Raw genomic sequence first — 17,465 nt, 5'->3', positions numbered from 1 at the left:
AAAAAAAAACTTTTCTAGGCAGCTCACAGAATCTCCAACAGGACCATGAAATTGGCAGCTCCATGGTCATGGAGGCTAGGACAGCAAGTTTCCGGCTCCTACCTTATGTAGGAAGGACTCTTCAGTTAGAAAATGTCCCAACTTGGTCTTGATCTTGTCTTGTGTGTGTGTGTGTGTGTGTGTGTGTGTGTGTGTGTGTGTGTGTGTGTGTGTGCGCGCGCGCGCACGCGCGTGCGTACTATTTTTGAAATTTTAAAAAGTTCTAAAAAGAATAAAGAGGAAAATAACATTCATACATATTCTCTTTACCTAGACTTACTTTACCATTTAGACATATACTTCTGAGTTTTTTTGCTGTTGATTCTTTAACTCATATTAAAGAACACATATATGACGTCATTGCCATAAAAATTAGTGTATAACAGATAATGCTCAAGTTCACCTTGACCCTGGCATCACCATTTTGAGCTCATTTATCCTCACTTAAGCAAACATTATTATGAGTTTGGTGTATATATCTTCTTAATCTTTTGCATATGTATGCATGTATAGAAAAATATATATTACATTGATTTTTAAAAATTGACCTTAATGGTATCATACTGTGCACATGATTCTACATCTTGCATTTTTCATTCGATGTGGTTTTCAACTCTACCAATATTGATACACAAAGGTCTAGTAGTTAGCAACTCTAAATACAAATAAATCTGTACAACAGAAATTAAAGAAGATTTGATAGCTTAAGGGAAATGCTGTACCATTAATTTTTGAAAACTCAACAGAAATTAGAATTTTTGTTCTGATAGTAGAAAGTTCCCATAATCTGAATGCCAGCTTCATTGGGTTGCTGCTTCCATTCTTAAGAGTGTCATCTCCATATGTGGAGACAGAAGGCAAGACCAGAAAAGGTTACACACAAGAATTTGACAACACTAGACAAGGAAAAAAACCCCTCAAAACTTCAAGAGAGATAGGCATGAACTTCCTCAGGTGAGCAAAGAAAGTGGAGATTTGGCAATAGCTTGTTTAGACAAACTCTACATAGTAAGTTGTTTGATAACCATTTTGAAAAAGCTTGCAGCCCCTCCCCCCCCATTACTCTTATTAACACTATAGTTATTGCATAGTAGCAGAAACTGCATAATGATAATAAGGTTTTTTTTTCATTTGTTTTCTGCAATTGCTTTACTTCATATTTAGAATTTTGCAAACAAATTGGCAATCTCAACTAAAGAATAGTTAAATGCTATCAATACAAAATTTTAAAATATATTTAAATGAGAAAAATAGCTTTGCGTCATGTCAATTTATTCAAAGTTATCAACATAATTAATAACCATTTTAAGTTAAATTTAAGTTGTTAAATTGCTAGTATAAATAAATATTTGACTGTAAGATGTTACAATCAAATATTTATTTATACTAGCAATTTAACAATTAAATAGGGACTCCAGTATCATTTTTAAATTACACTCATATAGAAGAATAATAAGTAGTTTTTTTTACACTCATATAGAAGAATAATACGAAGAATAATGGGGCGGTGGTGAGGACAGTTGCCCTTACAAGGTGTTTTCCATCTACAGACACATTTTTTTTTTCCTCAAGCAACACATAATAGTAATAGCTACGAATTATATAATATTTGCTAAGTGTCAGATGCTCATGAACATACTTTACAGATTTTAATTATTTTGAACTTAACAATAACCATGTGAGATAGATATCATTATCCACAGTTTACAGATGAGGAATCTAATACAGGGAGCTCAGAAACTTATCCAAAGTAATACAATTATGATGAAGTAGAGGTGGGATTTAAACCCATAGAGGTTCGCTCCAGAGTGCATACACTCAAGCAGAATGCTATTCTCTCTCTTCTGCACAGCAAAGTAGTGTCCTGTCAGGTGGGATGAGTGAAACTTACACTTCACCAGGTGTTCTATCGTTTTGAGAGTTTGGGAATCATTGTGATAAACATTGTACTAGCAGTTTCATTTCAGTTTTTTTGAAGAAAACCAGCATGCCTGCCATTTTCTATTGCCTAGTGGCAACCACCAGGGAAAACAAGAATAAAACCTCTAGTTAAAAGAGACATTTTAGAAAAGTATATTTCAGAAAAAACACGCATATATAATATGTATTATATATATATGTTTGTTTTTTGTTTTGTTTTTGTTTTTGTTTTTTTTTACGCCTACAGCACCTGTAGGTGGTCTCCTAGGTGGTCTCCCATCCAAGTACTAACTAGGCCTGACCCTGCTTAGCTTCCGAGATAAGACAGGATCGGGTGTGTTCAGGGTGGCATGGACGTAGACTCTATATATGTTTTTAAAATAATATATATTATATATATGTTTTTGGATATATAATAACATGTAATTGAATATATATAATAATTATATAATATATATGTTTTTTGGATATATATAGACTTCCAAAGGAGTGTTTGCTCTTTTTAAATGCTCTCTCTAGTAAACTAGAACCTCACTTCAGCAACTCTAGTATTTCCCCCAAATTTGGCATAGTACATACACATATGTGTGTATTTATATGTACTTGTAATATGTACGCATATTTATTATACACATACTCTCAATGATGGGAAATTTTTGTTCTCTGAAGATGGATTTTATCTGGAGATAATCAAAAGCATTTTGAGCTAAGATAGATAAATGACATAGAATCGGGCAGTATTAATTTGAAGTGAAAAACAAGTTTGGGCTAAAAATGATAAAATGGCCTTTTTAGAATTCAGTTACCAACACTGACATTTACTTTTCCCAGCAAAGGGTCCAGATATATTTGGAATCTACTTCCATTATAAGGTAACTCTTCTCCCACCACCCCTCCTACCTTTCTCTGCCTCTTCATTAATGAGTGTAACATGTTGAAAATTTGACATGCACGAAATTCTTTGTATGTAAACGCCACAGTATTTTCTAGATTATGCAACATTAAGTACATATTGTGGTAAAAAGAGCTCCCCCAGATGTAATACTGTAAGAATGCAGACATTTTAGTCACCCAGTAAAGTCCTACCTTCATAAATTGTTCAATCATAGAAGAATTTTTCGCATTCATATTTGAAACTCAATTTTATTTCATTCTCACATTTGTGAAAAAAATTCATTTACCCACTCCAAAATGCGCTGAGATCCATTTGCTGTGTGGAAATGAACTCTGTTCTCTGCACAATCTGTCTAGTGTCCAGTGGAGGCATTTTCTTATCCACTGATGCCACCTGCTGGCTGTGTGATTGTTAGATTTTAGAAAAAGCACTGCATAACGCTCCAGACAAGATGATGAAAAATGCAAATATCATTAACAGGTAGTTTTGTAGACCCTAAATAATAAAAAAAAAGAATAACTGTAATTAAAAAAATCTGACTCAAATATGCAAAAAGCACAGATTTTAAGAATTACTAAGTAGCTAACTAACCATCTCCTTTGGCCAGCTATGTACTTTTTTTGCTATTCTTCCAAGTAATCATCCACAAGAGATGATTAAGAACCCACAAGAGCCTTACTAATTTACCTATTCAGTAAATACATTTGGGCTCCCACTAGATATCAGCTGGAATTAAAATGGGGAGCAAAATGCGTCCTTATTCAGCTAATTGTATAATATTAGAGAAAGAAAATAAAATAAATACAGAAAAGAATGTTGCAAAGTGAGAGGAGTGTTAATAAGCAAGCAATCGTAGTTGTTTCTGAGTGTGTTACCAAAGCATCTTAACAAGGTGGTTTGGAGGGTGGGAAGTTGAGCTTCCAACCATAAGTATCAATGAATTGGGCAGGGAAAGAGGGCATCAGGTAGAAATTCCAGGTAGAAGGAATTTTATGTGTAAAACCCTGTTGTAAAGAAAAGCACAATACTTGCCAGGGGCTGAAAGAGGGTCTGGTATGACTAGAGCAATGGGAGTTAAATGGAGCAAGATGAGGTTGAAGGGCTATGGGCCCGAGCATACAGGGATTTAATAGAGCATATTCTATTTCAGGGTTTTGTTTTTCCAAGCGATGGAAAGACACTAAAGGAACAGGTAGCAGGATGTGGTGAAAAGATAGAACTTGCATTTTGTAAAGCCCACACTTTATTGCAGATGGTGAACAGATTAGAGGGGGCCAGAATGGATACAAGGAGATCAGTAAGGCGACTACAGTCCTCCTGGGGAGAGATGATGAAGTGCAGATGAAGACAGAGTTAGAGATCAACCTAAAGGGCAAAGAAAGACAGAGAGACTAAGTTTGGCCTGCCCAGTTACGTATGGGTGCACTGGTCACAAAGACGGGGAACACTGAGGACCGCTTTCCAATGAAGCCAGTCAATCTTTAGATTAACAAAGAAATATCTTCCTGCGTTAGGTAGAAATATTTTATTTCCTGCATGATCTCTCTCTAGGGGTACTGATAGATCAATTCTCATCTCTTCCACAAGATAAATGCTCAAACATTAAAAAGTAACTGTCTTATACCCCTGAAGCATCTTTTTTCCTGGTCAATATTTTAGCTCCTTTGACCATATATTTTTTCTTTTAATAAACTGCCCTGGCTGTTTCCCTCTAAATGTTTGCCATGTTATGTAGATCACTTTTAAAATATAAATCTCAATACTGTAATGGAAGGTTGGAACATCACAAAGTAAAACAGGATTAGCACCTCTGTAATTTTAGATTATGTGATGAGCTCTCCTGACAGTCAAATCATATAATGCTATTATTAGTTCTTATTAAGATTAATGCCAATTAACACATGGCCAAAATAATAGAATGCATATTGCCTTTGTTTGACTTAATAAAGATTTGGGTTACTTTGCTTCTGTCTGATGACCAGAGAGAGGTCTCTGTAAATTGGGTTGGGGCCAGGTGTTTTGTCTGATTTACTATGAGCATCAGTATTACCAGAAGCCACTCTAATACAGGTTCTACAAGTGAAAGATGGCACCATTAAGCCTTGTCAAGCAGAGCAACATGCATGCGTGAACACACATGCAGACACACATACATATATACACACTCAAATCCTGCATTGAGGCTTCAAGGTTCTCTGACATCTTTTTCTTAGTTTTAAAGATAGTAACCTTGACCTAGCTATCAGTATCTGTGCATAGTGGCACTCAATAAATACTCATTCAAAGAATGAATACACTCAGGTGATTTCTATATATACTTTAAATGACAATTGATGTGATTACTTAAGTAAGAAAAAAACAACATATGAGGCCTCAGTTGTCAGCATTTTACAATCTAATTATATGAATACTTTGCTAAGCTCTGTATTTTATTGTCTATGTAAACAGAAGAATAATGTTCTCAGGGAATAAAATGTTTTTCCCCTTCAAGGTTAAGAATCTGCCTAAACTGCCTAATCGCCTAGAGAAAAAAACTGATTATATTTGGGCAGTGCCAATAGTTTTCCTTTGTCAAAGGTGAATGTTAAAGCTAATATTCTCCCCAAAGCAAAAAATGTTTTAGCTTCAATTTTTGAAACAGCTGAGAGAAAAATTATCTCATTTTTTATCTGAGGATAGCTGCTGACCTAGAAATTGTCGTGGTAATAATCCCCTGCACTGGTATCAATGTAGACATACTGACCAAAGTGTGCTGCTAAAAATATAGTGGATATCTAGCTTAAAATAGCTAAATATAAATTATGAAACAAATTTCCCCAAGAGGAACAGATACCAGATATAAAAGAGTGTCAGAAGTGAAAAGCATCCAACTAGAGCACTGATGGCATTAAAACGAAATAAAATCATTAAATTCTTTCACACAAAAAGTGCCTGGATCTCAGCTTAAGTCCTTACGCAGTGGGGTGTAGACTTTTAAAAATGTATCTTCAAGGACTGCTTTAAGACAAAACTGATAGGACCTAAAAGTCATAAAGATAAATGTTTTGCTTTTGTTTTCCTTTAGGGTTTTATGTTGTTTCTAAGAAAAAGAATTTTTAGAAACGCTGATAGGATTTTGGATTCAGTGTTTTCTTGACAATTATTTCTTAAACTAGCTGGCATGTATAGTATTTAAAATTTTCTTTTAACTCAGTTGTCAAAAGGCACTTAGGCATCTGCATTGAATAAGTATCACTGGCCATCATTTAGTTTTGTTTGTAGGTAGATTTGTAAGGTTTTTTTTTTTAACTCTAGAAAGGTCAGCAAAACTCACTGTTTGCTTTCAGCTTAGCCCTCCCTCTCTTTATTTTTTACATACATACCTGTCCAAACTTTAGCACCCACTCTCAAAATTCCAGATAGAATTCCATTGAGATCTTATAGGGATCACACTGAATATAATTGGAGAGAACTGCCTAGTAACAATAGTGAGTTTTTCCATCAGGAATATGCTGAGTCTTTTAATTTGTTCTGATTTAATGTCCTTTCATAAACTTTTATAGTAAAGTAAAAGATTTCATAAATCTACCGTATTCCTTGTTAATTATTTTCTTATATTTTTATAATCTTTGTAGGTAGTCATAGCACTCATTTTCTTCTATTTAATTGGTAATTGGTGGCATATTGGAAAGGTCTTAATTTTATATTTATCCTGTATTTCAGCACCTTACTAAATGATCTTTTGGATCTCAAGATGTTCAACTGATTTTCTTAAAATTTTTAAAAGATAATGTTATATGCAAATGACAACCTTCTCATTTCTTTTCCTATATGTATCCTCTTATTTCTTAATTCAATCTTACCACACTGGCTAAGATCTTCAGAAAATACTGAATGATGACAGTGATGGAGAAATTTTTGACTTCCAACTTATAAAAAACTTTTTTTTTTTCAGTTTTACTGAGGTATAATTGATAGAGAACTTGTATGTTTCATCTTTTATTATATATTTGGTATTGTTGTTTGATAGACATCTTGTATCAACTAAAGCTTCTTCCTATTAGTAGCTTTACTAAGAGGTTATATTCTTAATTAAAAGCTGATTTTTAATTATAGTAAATGCCTTTTGACTATAATCATCACATAGTTTATCTCTATTTCTTTAATATAATAAACTACACAAATTTACACTTTTTAAACTATCAGTACATTTCTAAAGTAAGCCCTACTTGATCATGGCTTATCATTCTTAGAAGTTCCTCCTCTGGTCTGAGCTGCCTTTTTAAAAGTGTCTTTAAATAATTCCTTTGTCTTTTAGTATCTTTTTTAGAGGACTCTGAGGTATTAGCACTAGGCTCAATGGTTAGAGATTCTCTCAAGGGAGTTCTTGTATCTAGGAAAGAGGATTTTAAATTCAATATCATTATTACTGTAGTAATGAGCAGAATAATTTTCAAATGCTTTATAATAAATCTATTCTTATTTGTGCTTCTTTATACCAGTAATTGCAAATAAGCTCTGGTCACTTACTTGTGATTTTCTAAGGCTTCGGCATGATATACTGAACACTATTCAACACTATTCAAATAGAAATCTTTATCCTTTGTGAGGCAGATGAAACATTTGCAAAAAGATTCACAATGTTTTCTGGGCATAAAATTATTTTTTTGTGGAAAGCAACCCTAACTAAAATAAATGAGTAACATGTGCATAAAAGTAACTTATGGGTCTATAAATGTTTTGAGTTGTCTTGTATATTAAAAAAAATTTAAGATCATGATCCAAATATCTTCTAAACAAATTTATTTCATCTGAGACTCTTACTCATATTATCAAATTATGGCTTTCTGAATCAAAACATTTCATTTAGAATGAACGAAAAAAATGATTTTTTAAGTCTAAAATTGAATAATTATTTTAAGGATTCGCCAGGGACACAGTACACTTTATGGTTCCAGAGACTGGCAACATCAGCTCTTTGCAAAACTAAGAATTATTTACTATTAACAGCTGCACATTAAGACAGAAAATGTCGATGATGCCTTGACAGTATCTCTGGATTGTTTTGTTCTTAGTACATACAAACTATTACAAAACACTATTCACATATACTCCTCAACTGAAGACTTTTTCTACAAATAAAGGTAAATGGAAAAAATTCTAAAACGAATTTTAATGAAAACAGACACACATGTGCATGCACAGACACACACACACATACCCTAGAACTATTTGATGAATGAAATTTTAAACTGCCATCAATTACACTTGAAAGGGAAGAGGTAGTAGTCACCTGTTACCATACTATTTTCCTATAAAGTTGCTCGTTTGATACAAAGGCCTTTGGGAGGCAGGAAAAACAACAGAAAAATCTATTCCCAAATTCCATTTGCCTTAGGGATATTTTAACCTTTGAGATAAAAAAAAAAGTTTTATCTTGTTAGTCTATCATATTTTACACAAAATAAAATTTCCCTCTATCATATTTTATTGTATTATTTAACTAAATCGCTTAAGGAAATGTAAAGTCAACTAAAGCATTTTTCCACTGGGAGCTGGGGTGGAGACAAACATGTTTCATAATTGTTAATATGTCTTTAGTATTTTCTTTCCTAGTTAAGGATGATAACATTTTGGACATCTGACCTGTCAAATCTATTCATGTGTTTTCTGCCCTGGGTTTAGGAGTCACATGCCATTTTTAGAAGATAACACTTAGCATTAAGTACCCTTCTTACATGAATCTGTACCTGTTTTCCAACTCTGCCTTTTCCTGTACATACCTGTATTTCCTTAAATATGAAGACACTCCACATTGCAGCTACAAATCCTGGACCCTTAAAAAAATAAGAACTTTAATTAAATTGTTTATTTTTCTGTGGCTATACTCTATGTAAATATAGTAAGTTGGAGAGCTGACTTGATACTCTAACCCAATAGCTTTATATTGTAAAAGCAATATAATAATATTGTCTGGAAAAATTATTCATAATCTCAACCTCAACACAAAAGTAAAGTAACATTAGGTAAAAAATGAAGACTTTTTTTTCTTTATGTATGGTTTTCATTTTTATAATTTTGATGAGGCTATAGTATTTTGTGCCATAGAATGCTTTTCTTTAATATGATCTATTTGTAATAAAATATTTCAACAAGCAAATAGTTTATTTTTTTTAGTGAACTAGTTTTCTTATGGTACTAGAAATGGGATTAATAGGAAAAAAGTGTATGAACAAATTTATAACTTTCTCTGTCATGAGATAATCTCAAAACTGAAGAAATTTTGGACTGACAAATAATGTGCATATGGAAGCGGTTTAAAAAAAAAAAAAAACAAACTGATACAACTGCCCAGTAATCAACTATGTTTTACATTAAACTCTAATGAGTACGAAAGATGGTGTTATGGGAAGAGAGAAAAACCATGTAAGGAAAAATAAACAGTGGGTTCATAAGCAGGAGACAAAGACAGGGATGAAATAATATAAGATTAAAGGAAATGAGAAGATAAGAGATAGGGAAAAAAGATGATTCTGCAATTTGAAAACTTTAAGCTATTAAAGTTTATTAATTTTTTTTCGCTGAGAAGGGAAGAAATGGGAGTTTGGATTAATCATGGTTTTTGTGGAGAAGGTGCATTGTATCAGCATTTTTATGATTCCTTTGCAAGCCCTGCACAAACTCTGGAAGAGTTTCAAATAAACAATCCAACATGTTTTTCCTCCCTCCACTACTCCAACTGTCTACATGAGTGGGTCAACAAAGTTTGACTCCACTCCTGGCATATAAGAAAAGCAATAAAAATACATTACTCTCTGTTTATCAGCATCTGGAAAAGTCCACATCAAAAGAGCCAGAAAAATAGGTCAAAGGAACTATCTTTTATCAGTGACGTAAGGTCCTAAGCCTTAAAATCCAAACCAAACAAGAAGCATCTGGGTCTATTAGGCAAATCCATACTGACTTTGGACAGGACGGGAGAAAACAATAGAATAGGGGATATCATATTAAAGTTATCATGCCAATTGCTCAAGAATTTTATTGTTTTTAATTTGGAAATTCATTTCATTTTTGAGTACATAGTAGAAGAAAAGACCAAAGGTATCACTCAATTTTGAGACCTTTTGGCTGATTGTTTTTTAAATATTAGTTTAGATAGTGCCTAAAGGTTATTGAAAGAAGTAATGTGGTTATAGGAATGGGTGCTTTGCCAAAAGTAATGTAAACGTAAGTCAAATTGTGTACAGACTCTTTATTCAGGCAAGGGAAGGCCAAGTTGGAAGGACATCTTAGACAAGAGATACACTGTTATGACAATTGGGATATTTTTCTTTTGTAAATTCATACAAATGACATGTTTGTAAATGAACCTTTGAAAACAAGGTGAGCTTGAGCTATCTAGAACAGCCGAACCTTCTGGATAAGGTGATCCAGATTTTAGACTTACAAGGAATACTTGGAAAAGAAGGGATAAGCTTTTTCTTGTGCTAGGTGGGGTTTGTTTTTCTTTTCTCTTTCTTCCTTCCTTCCTTCCTGCCTGCCTGCTTGCCTGCCTTCCTTTATTTCTTTCTTTGCTTTTTATTTGAATGTTATTTGCCAATAAACAATATAGATGCTGCCTTCACGGAACTCACAGTCTAGTAACCAATGGATACATAACAATGGAAATATATGTACCTGGGAAGAAGAATGTACTTTTTTGATCAAATAAGATTGAACATATTCATAATTTTTGAAGCTGGGTGATGGGTATATCTGAAATTTTCCATTCGAAAAAGTTAGAAAAAAAAAATCTAGCTCTACCAAGATAAAATAAAAAGGAATGTAAAATCTTTGAGGGTAGGGACTGAATCTTTTCTGAATCTGGATGAGGTTGTCTTAAGTAAAATAAAAGCGAAACCAAGCAAGAGCCTAGTGGCAATAAAGACCTATTTCACCATCTCTCAGACATAACCTGTCCTTCTCAGATAGCAATCAATCCTCAAGCAGCAAAGGAAGCTATATCTGGTGGGTGGGAAGCCTTTGCTTATATCACTTTGGTTCAAGAATATCCTTTTGACAGGCAAGGTTCCAAAAGCTGCAGTGACCACTCCCACTGACTCTCTGCCCACACCCCACCTACCTCAGCAATTTATTTCCACTGAATTAGGCTTTAATGTTTTGCCTGGAGTCTTTATCACAATTTAATACAAGAAGGCAGCAGTTAGAAAAAACATCTGTCTACTATAAAATTTTTGTAAAGAATATTGTTTATTGTTGTTCAATGTCCCTTGTAAAAGGCCTCACATGATAATTCTGTTAAAAATTTAAATGCTAGGAAATAGTGGTCTTTTCAGATAAAATGTTATCAGTTAAAAATAATTAGCTACCTCACTGTATTAACCTCTTTTGAAAGTGAAAGAAAAACTTAATGTTTAATCACATAATTACCCTTTGTGCTATTTGCTTCCTTTCTCATTTTTATTATAGTTTTGTTTTTTTATTTTGATTTTTCCTGTGTGACTCAATTGTATCTATGCACTTTATATAAAATTACTTCAAACTCTTTTTGGAAAACCCCAATTTGTTGAAGCATATAACATTTGTATCCCTAGTTGATGAGCATATCATAGTATATACTTTTACTGCAAATTACTTTTAAGCGTTTAGCTGGTAGGTTTTACACCCCATTTCCTATTATATTTTCCTGTGTTACATAGATACTTCTTGCTTTAAATATCCCTGAAATGATGAGAAACAAACTCCTTTATGGAAATAATTTGGGTCCTTTGACATTCCAAAGATGAGAACTTAAACCTGAAAAAATCCCTTATAATTTGTTTGATTTTAATAACATTTTCCCTCAGCAGAGATTAAAAATGTCAAAATGTGGGTTTTAAATTTTAAATTATTATTTGAATTTAATTGTAATTTAAAGCTATTTTATGAACACAGTAGAACTGTCAAAAATATACTGTTTGAAACCCAGAATTTATGATTGTGTTTCAGACTTTTATACAATATGTTTTAGACAATCAATTTTTTAAAAATCAGTTTTGTAGATTTGCATGGGTATGCTGCTAAAATGTTTTAGGCAAATTTTATTTATGATGATTTAAGAAGCAGGGGATGCAGGTGAACAACTGTTCAGCAACCTAAAATATCTAGAGTAGACGTAAGACCTCAACATTAAAACAATATTAAAATAATTAATTCCTGTGTATATCTCAGTCCTAGTACCATGATAACCTGAAACAGCTCTAGACTGGATTCTATACTGATGGCAAAAAATAGCACCGTATACTGGAAACTGTTCTTAGAAGCCTTGAGATTTTCACTAGCTTGGTTACTTCAGACAATACTCTTGGCTATTGCCTCAATTTTCTCATTTTCAAAATGGGGACAGTCCTCTCAAACTTCATCTGCCCATGTCAAAGGGAATATTTTTGTTTTTCTGTTAATTATGTGCTGCATAGCTGCACCTAAAAAATATCAGATAAAGCAAATTGTATCATGTAATAAATGGCATTATCTAGAGACAATACTTTTTATTTAGCACTTTCTAAAAACCTTCCTTTAAAATACTGAAGTGCCATATGAAGGGGAGTATGAAGTACTTTCTATCTTACAAGGTTGTCATGAGATTCAAGTGTGATAATATATACAAAAACTTTTTTTATTTATAAACTGTTATATAGAGATAAGTATTGTTATAAATAGCAGATTATAATGTATCAAAAATTCCATTAGGTAAAATGACCAAAGAAAAACTGCAAGGATATCAAAGATTAACAAACCTGCTAAAATGAAGTTAGCAATATTCCCTTAGTGATTCAGGACATGAGATTAGAGGCTATCAGAATCTATTATACTAATTGTCTTCCTAAAAAATCAAACTCCATGAAAGACTTTAGTGATTCACTAAGAATGCTTCAGAAAAGTTAGATTTCATTTGAAAAACAAAAATTTGGATAAATAATTCAGCTACTCACAGCAGTGATTATCGGAAAACTGACCACAGCACTGAGAGTGTGATTAGCTATGAACCAAGAACAGGAAGCTATTGCCCAAAGTACGCCTGACAGGAATCCTGAAACACACACCAACATTGCACATTTAAAAGCCATGTTCTTCTCCCAAAAAATTCACATTCTAGATATTGCAGGAATGTTAAAGTACACATATCAATGCATTCCTCTCAACACGGTTGGCCGACATGGATTTTTGAGCTGTTTTATGATCATTTTGGAAATCAAATGATTTCTCTGCTCTTGACTGCAGTGGGTATGATTATCAATCCTTTCACTCTATTGACATTAAGTACTTAGAGTAGTAACTGAAGTAAAGATGAAGGCGTGGAGAGAGGCCTAGGGAAGATACTGGATCTGAATGCGCTCTGCAAACACCATTTACTCTAAACCATGAGCCTGAAAATAGATGAAATTCAAAATGTTGCTTATAGCTAAGGTAAAAAAAAAACCCCTGAAATTTGAATGAAAATACCATGGGAAAATTTTCAGAAAAATTTAGCTAAGCCTTAATAAATATTCTACCATTTTCTATAATGGTGCAGTAGTACAGTGGCACACTTTGGCTTAAATGAATCAGGCACTCAAAATGAATCTCTGACATATGCTTTATTTTGTTTTATAAAAATTTTTACTTGTGGACCTATATTCCAAATCGAATTACAGCAAATTCCTAAATAAGTGAGAAATTATATATTTTTTAAACTTTTTTATTTTTTTAAGTTATAGGACTCTGACTTTTAATATGAATCTTTAGATAGTGAAGAAAAAATAATGAAGTCTGATCGTTAATACACAGGATGTTTTGGCACAGGAAATGATCTTAGATTTATTGTTCAAGTTTTAATTTCTGTAATAATGATTGGCATGTCATATCCAGTTTCATGGTTTTTAAAACCTTTGTATTTGGTCATGAACTGGGCCAAAGAAACTAAGGGAATGAATAACACACAGACACACGTGCATAGACACATACACACACATAGAGAGAACGGCTTGGTTTCTAGAAGATAATTACATTACTTATTTTAAATGAGTATAGAGAAATGAACTTTTACAAAGTAAGCAGATTTTCTGTGGTAAATATTCTTACCTGGCAAGACTGCTTCAGGATATAGCTTGGGATTATTTTTCATGGTTATACAGTAGGCCAGAAAATAGACTGTACTTGTAAGAAAGATGCCACTGGAGTATGCAAAAACATAATCTAAATCTGAAAATACAGATTATAAAACTCTCAAGTGTATCATTTTAGTAATTTCAAATATATTTAGAGTTTGAAAATAAAACAAACTCACCAAAATTAACCTTAAAAGGAACCATTAATTATATTTTATCTGCCTAGTTTTCTACATGCTGTTTATATAGAATTTTAATTAACATATTTAATTCCTAGAAATATTAACTAGTATATTAGTTACTATAATCAAATCTAAAAGGCTGGTTTTCATGATTATCTTAGAAAGCTAACTAAGAAACAAGAGACATATGACTATAAAGTTAATTTCTCCCTTTTAAGAATAGTTATTCAGACATAATTTCAATAACAACTATAGCAATTGTAGCAAGTCTCCAAGTAGACTAGAGTGGGAAAGGGTGTGAAAAAGTTTGGGGACTGCTAATTTTATAGAGTCTATTGATCAATATGGACACCAGTATCTCTGTTACAGATGACAGCTATACAGAAGGATATTTAGGAAGTTTTCTCAAAGAGGGTTACATCAGTTGTTAACTATAAACCTAATGACATGAGGGAGTTAATAACACATGCTGGTGGCCAACTGTCTGAGAAACCCCAACTCCACTGACTATTCACGCAGATGGTACTTTGGCCACGTAGACGGATGTACCACAGGTTCTGGCTGGGAAGGCCTCACTGGACTCTGTGTTTCTCTAAACTAAAATTTTGACAGATGAATGGCCATATTTAAGGAAGAAAGCTTAAAGGTCAAAGAGTTTGTCTATTATTCTTAAGTCTTACTTCTGGATTGTATAAGAACACCACACCCATTTTATAGACCACGACGAAAGTCAGCATAACATAGTGATTAAAAGCACAGACTACCTGGGTAGGAATCCTCAATCCACTACCTGCCAACATGGACACTTGGGCAAATTACCTAATCTCTCTTTGTCTTAATTTTTTCAATTATGAAACAACAATAATAATGGTATTCAACCTGTGACATCGCTATGAGGGTCAACTGTTATTATTTAATGTGCTTAGTACAGTGCCTACCACAGAGCATGTACTGCTTATGTGTCTGTTAAATAGATGAAATAAAAAATTATGCCCTCTTGGAATTATTTTTGAATAAATTGGAATAAAGTGTATTCCCATCAGGCTTCATCTGAGTTATCATAACAAAGGTCCCTGAGAACTGATTGTACTGTTTATGCAAAGAGACTGTTTAGTACATTGTTTATTATGTGCCAGTACCAAGAATAACTATACTCCTGATCTATTAGTTGTTTTTATCTTGTGTTTGCTAAATTGTGGGACTGGTCTGATTTCCCTGTGGCTATAAGAAATCTTGCAGTCAAATTTATGGGTCATTTCTAGCCCATGTACAAATGTGGCACAGTTTTTACACTCATTCCTAGTTTTATTTTATTTTACTCTTGTTTTTCTTTCTTTTATTCTGTGTCATTCTATTTTTATTAGTTTTTATCCTTTAAAAATTAAAAGACTAAAAACATGAAAAGTATTTGTATAAAATTTTTAAAAAAGAGAAGTTAATAAAAGGTTTTTGTACTGCTCATAGAGCTGAATATAAAAAGGAAGAAACTACAATAATTACTCAAAGCCTATTTACTTATTTACAGCTGAGTTAAAATCCCAGTTTTTTTCATCAATCATTCTCTCATGACTTTTGCGCTCCAAACTTTTCCCTTATGTGGACATAGATCACCTTAATTTTCTGTCCCATCTAATTTAGAACTTTATTATCCATGATCTCATTCTTTTATCATTTCATGATGTAAGCCATGTTTCAACACAATTGTAAGACCTCTGGAGTAGACGCTTTTCCATTTCCTTTTGAGCCTACACAAGGCTATTGCACATAGTGTTGAGTTTACACCTGAGAGATTAATTTTATCACTAGAAACTGAGGTAATTAGAAAGCATCATGTTAGGCCTTTCAATGCACCACTCTGCTTGAAAAATAATATCCTCTGACTAAATAGAATATACTTTGACCTTTAGGAAGTCTATACTTTGCCCTTTACTTGATTTTAAAGTACTATGTATTACACTTTAGCCTTTTTTTTTTTTAGAGAATACATATTTTCCCGGATATCATCTAACTGGAAAATAATCTCCAAGCTAGAAACCATGTGTTAAGATCCAAGTAGCTGAAATGAATCCTGACTAAAGCTGATTATATTTATATGTTAAAGATCACATGAAAATACTCAAATGGTCTTTTATTACTTTTAGTTTTCCATGCCTTTCTAATTCACCACTTGTAATGAAAAAGGTCAAATCGATGTATCGATATGTATGATGATCACATTCTTTTTATATACTTAAGTAAAAAACAGATATTGAGTTTATTTATAAAGTAAAATGACTTTTTAGTCTCACCATACTGGCTTGCCCCTGCATATATACTATCATTTCTTTTGCCGTGGTCCTTGATATAAATGATTGGCACAAATGTGGAGCCAAAGAGTATTCCAGATATTACTGCGAGACTGCAGCCCCTTAAAAAGCAAATATATCACTATTAGTCTTGGCCCTAAGCCATAGTTCTGACAAACATACAAACGGACTCATAACTAAGGCATACTTCAAAATGTAAATCACAAGCATTTTGCAGAAACCGCCCATCTATCTCAAGCTCTGTGACTGGCAGAAGTCAAAGAAATACCCTGCAGTGTCAAAGTGGCATCAGGACTAAGAGAGCAGCTTAGGTCCTCCACTGCCTAGTTCTGAAGATACATGATTTACAGAAGTTATAACAGATTTTTATTATAAATTGTCATTACACAGATGAAAGTATTGCTATCATATTATATAGCTTCCATAAATAAACCTGTCTCTCTAATTAAATTATGAAATATTTGTGGACTGGTGCTATGCACTATGCTTCTTTTTCAGAATACTCTATAATATCTAGTGCAGGGCAAGACAAAGGACTAAACACATTTGTTTAAAACAACTGCTGAGATCCACAGACTTGCCTATGTCTTCATTGAGTGTGGGTGGAATGGTCAAGAGGAAGTGCTGATTTAATAAAATAACCTGGATATTTAAGGTAAAACATTGCCTTTTGTAAGAGGGAAATGTTTCATTTTAAGTACTGGGGTCATGTTGACTCCTCAGACTTGGGCCATATCAGCATGAAGCAAGTGTTTCCAATGGTTTTGTGGGGAGGTGATGAGTATTTTGGAACAGTGCCTTTAACTTAACACAAAAGGACAATGGCATGAAACAGGAATGAGTTTTAGGCAAAAACCATTCCTTTGCAAACTAAAAAACAAATTCTTAAAGTCTATTTTAATAGTGCTTTAAGGAACATAAAATGGTAGAAACTGAAAATCCAACGTCATGGTAAGGCCTGCACTTGGCAGTCCCAAAGGAGTGTCCTAAACACACACCGGGCTGACAGCTAGATCTG

General features: G+C 33.2%; 1 protein-coding gene and 1 pseudogene across 2 annotated transcripts in view; both read right to left on the bottom strand.

Moving 5' to 3' along the window:
• Positions 1–2,197: 2,197 nt before the first annotated feature.
• LOC111739730 lies at positions 2,198–2,321 on the bottom strand (annotated as a pseudogene).
• Positions 2,322–2,540: 219 nt separating this feature from the next.
• TMEM144 (transmembrane protein 144) overlaps positions 2,541–17,465 on the bottom strand; it is a 33,606-nt gene continuing 18,681 nt past the window's right edge. Inside the window, exons 7-10 of one of the 2 annotated variants that reach the window (XR_895902.2) lie at positions 13,934–14,053; positions 12,805–12,902; positions 8,617–8,670; positions 2,541–3,349 (exon numbers count right to left, since the gene is read on the bottom strand). Coding sequence is in view for 1 of the 2 variants with exons in the window: in XM_011360339.1 (XP_011358641.1) it covers positions 3,266–3,349; positions 8,617–8,670; positions 12,805–12,902; positions 13,934–14,053 (356 nt within the window). In the remaining variant the exon portion in view is untranslated. The remainder of the gene's footprint in view (positions 3,350–8,616; positions 8,671–12,804; positions 12,903–13,933; positions 14,054–17,465) is intronic. The other variant, XM_011360339.1, reaches the window with a different exon arrangement.

The sequence above is a fragment of the Pteropus vampyrus genome, unplaced genomic scaffold, assembly GCF_000151845.1.
Source record: "Pteropus vampyrus isolate Shadow unplaced genomic scaffold, Pvam_2.0 Scaffold53, whole genome shotgun sequence".
NCBI classification, from domain to species: Eukaryota; Metazoa; Chordata; class Mammalia; order Chiroptera; family Pteropodidae; genus Pteropus; species Pteropus vampyrus.
This window is presented reverse-complemented; position numbering and strand designations above follow the sequence as displayed.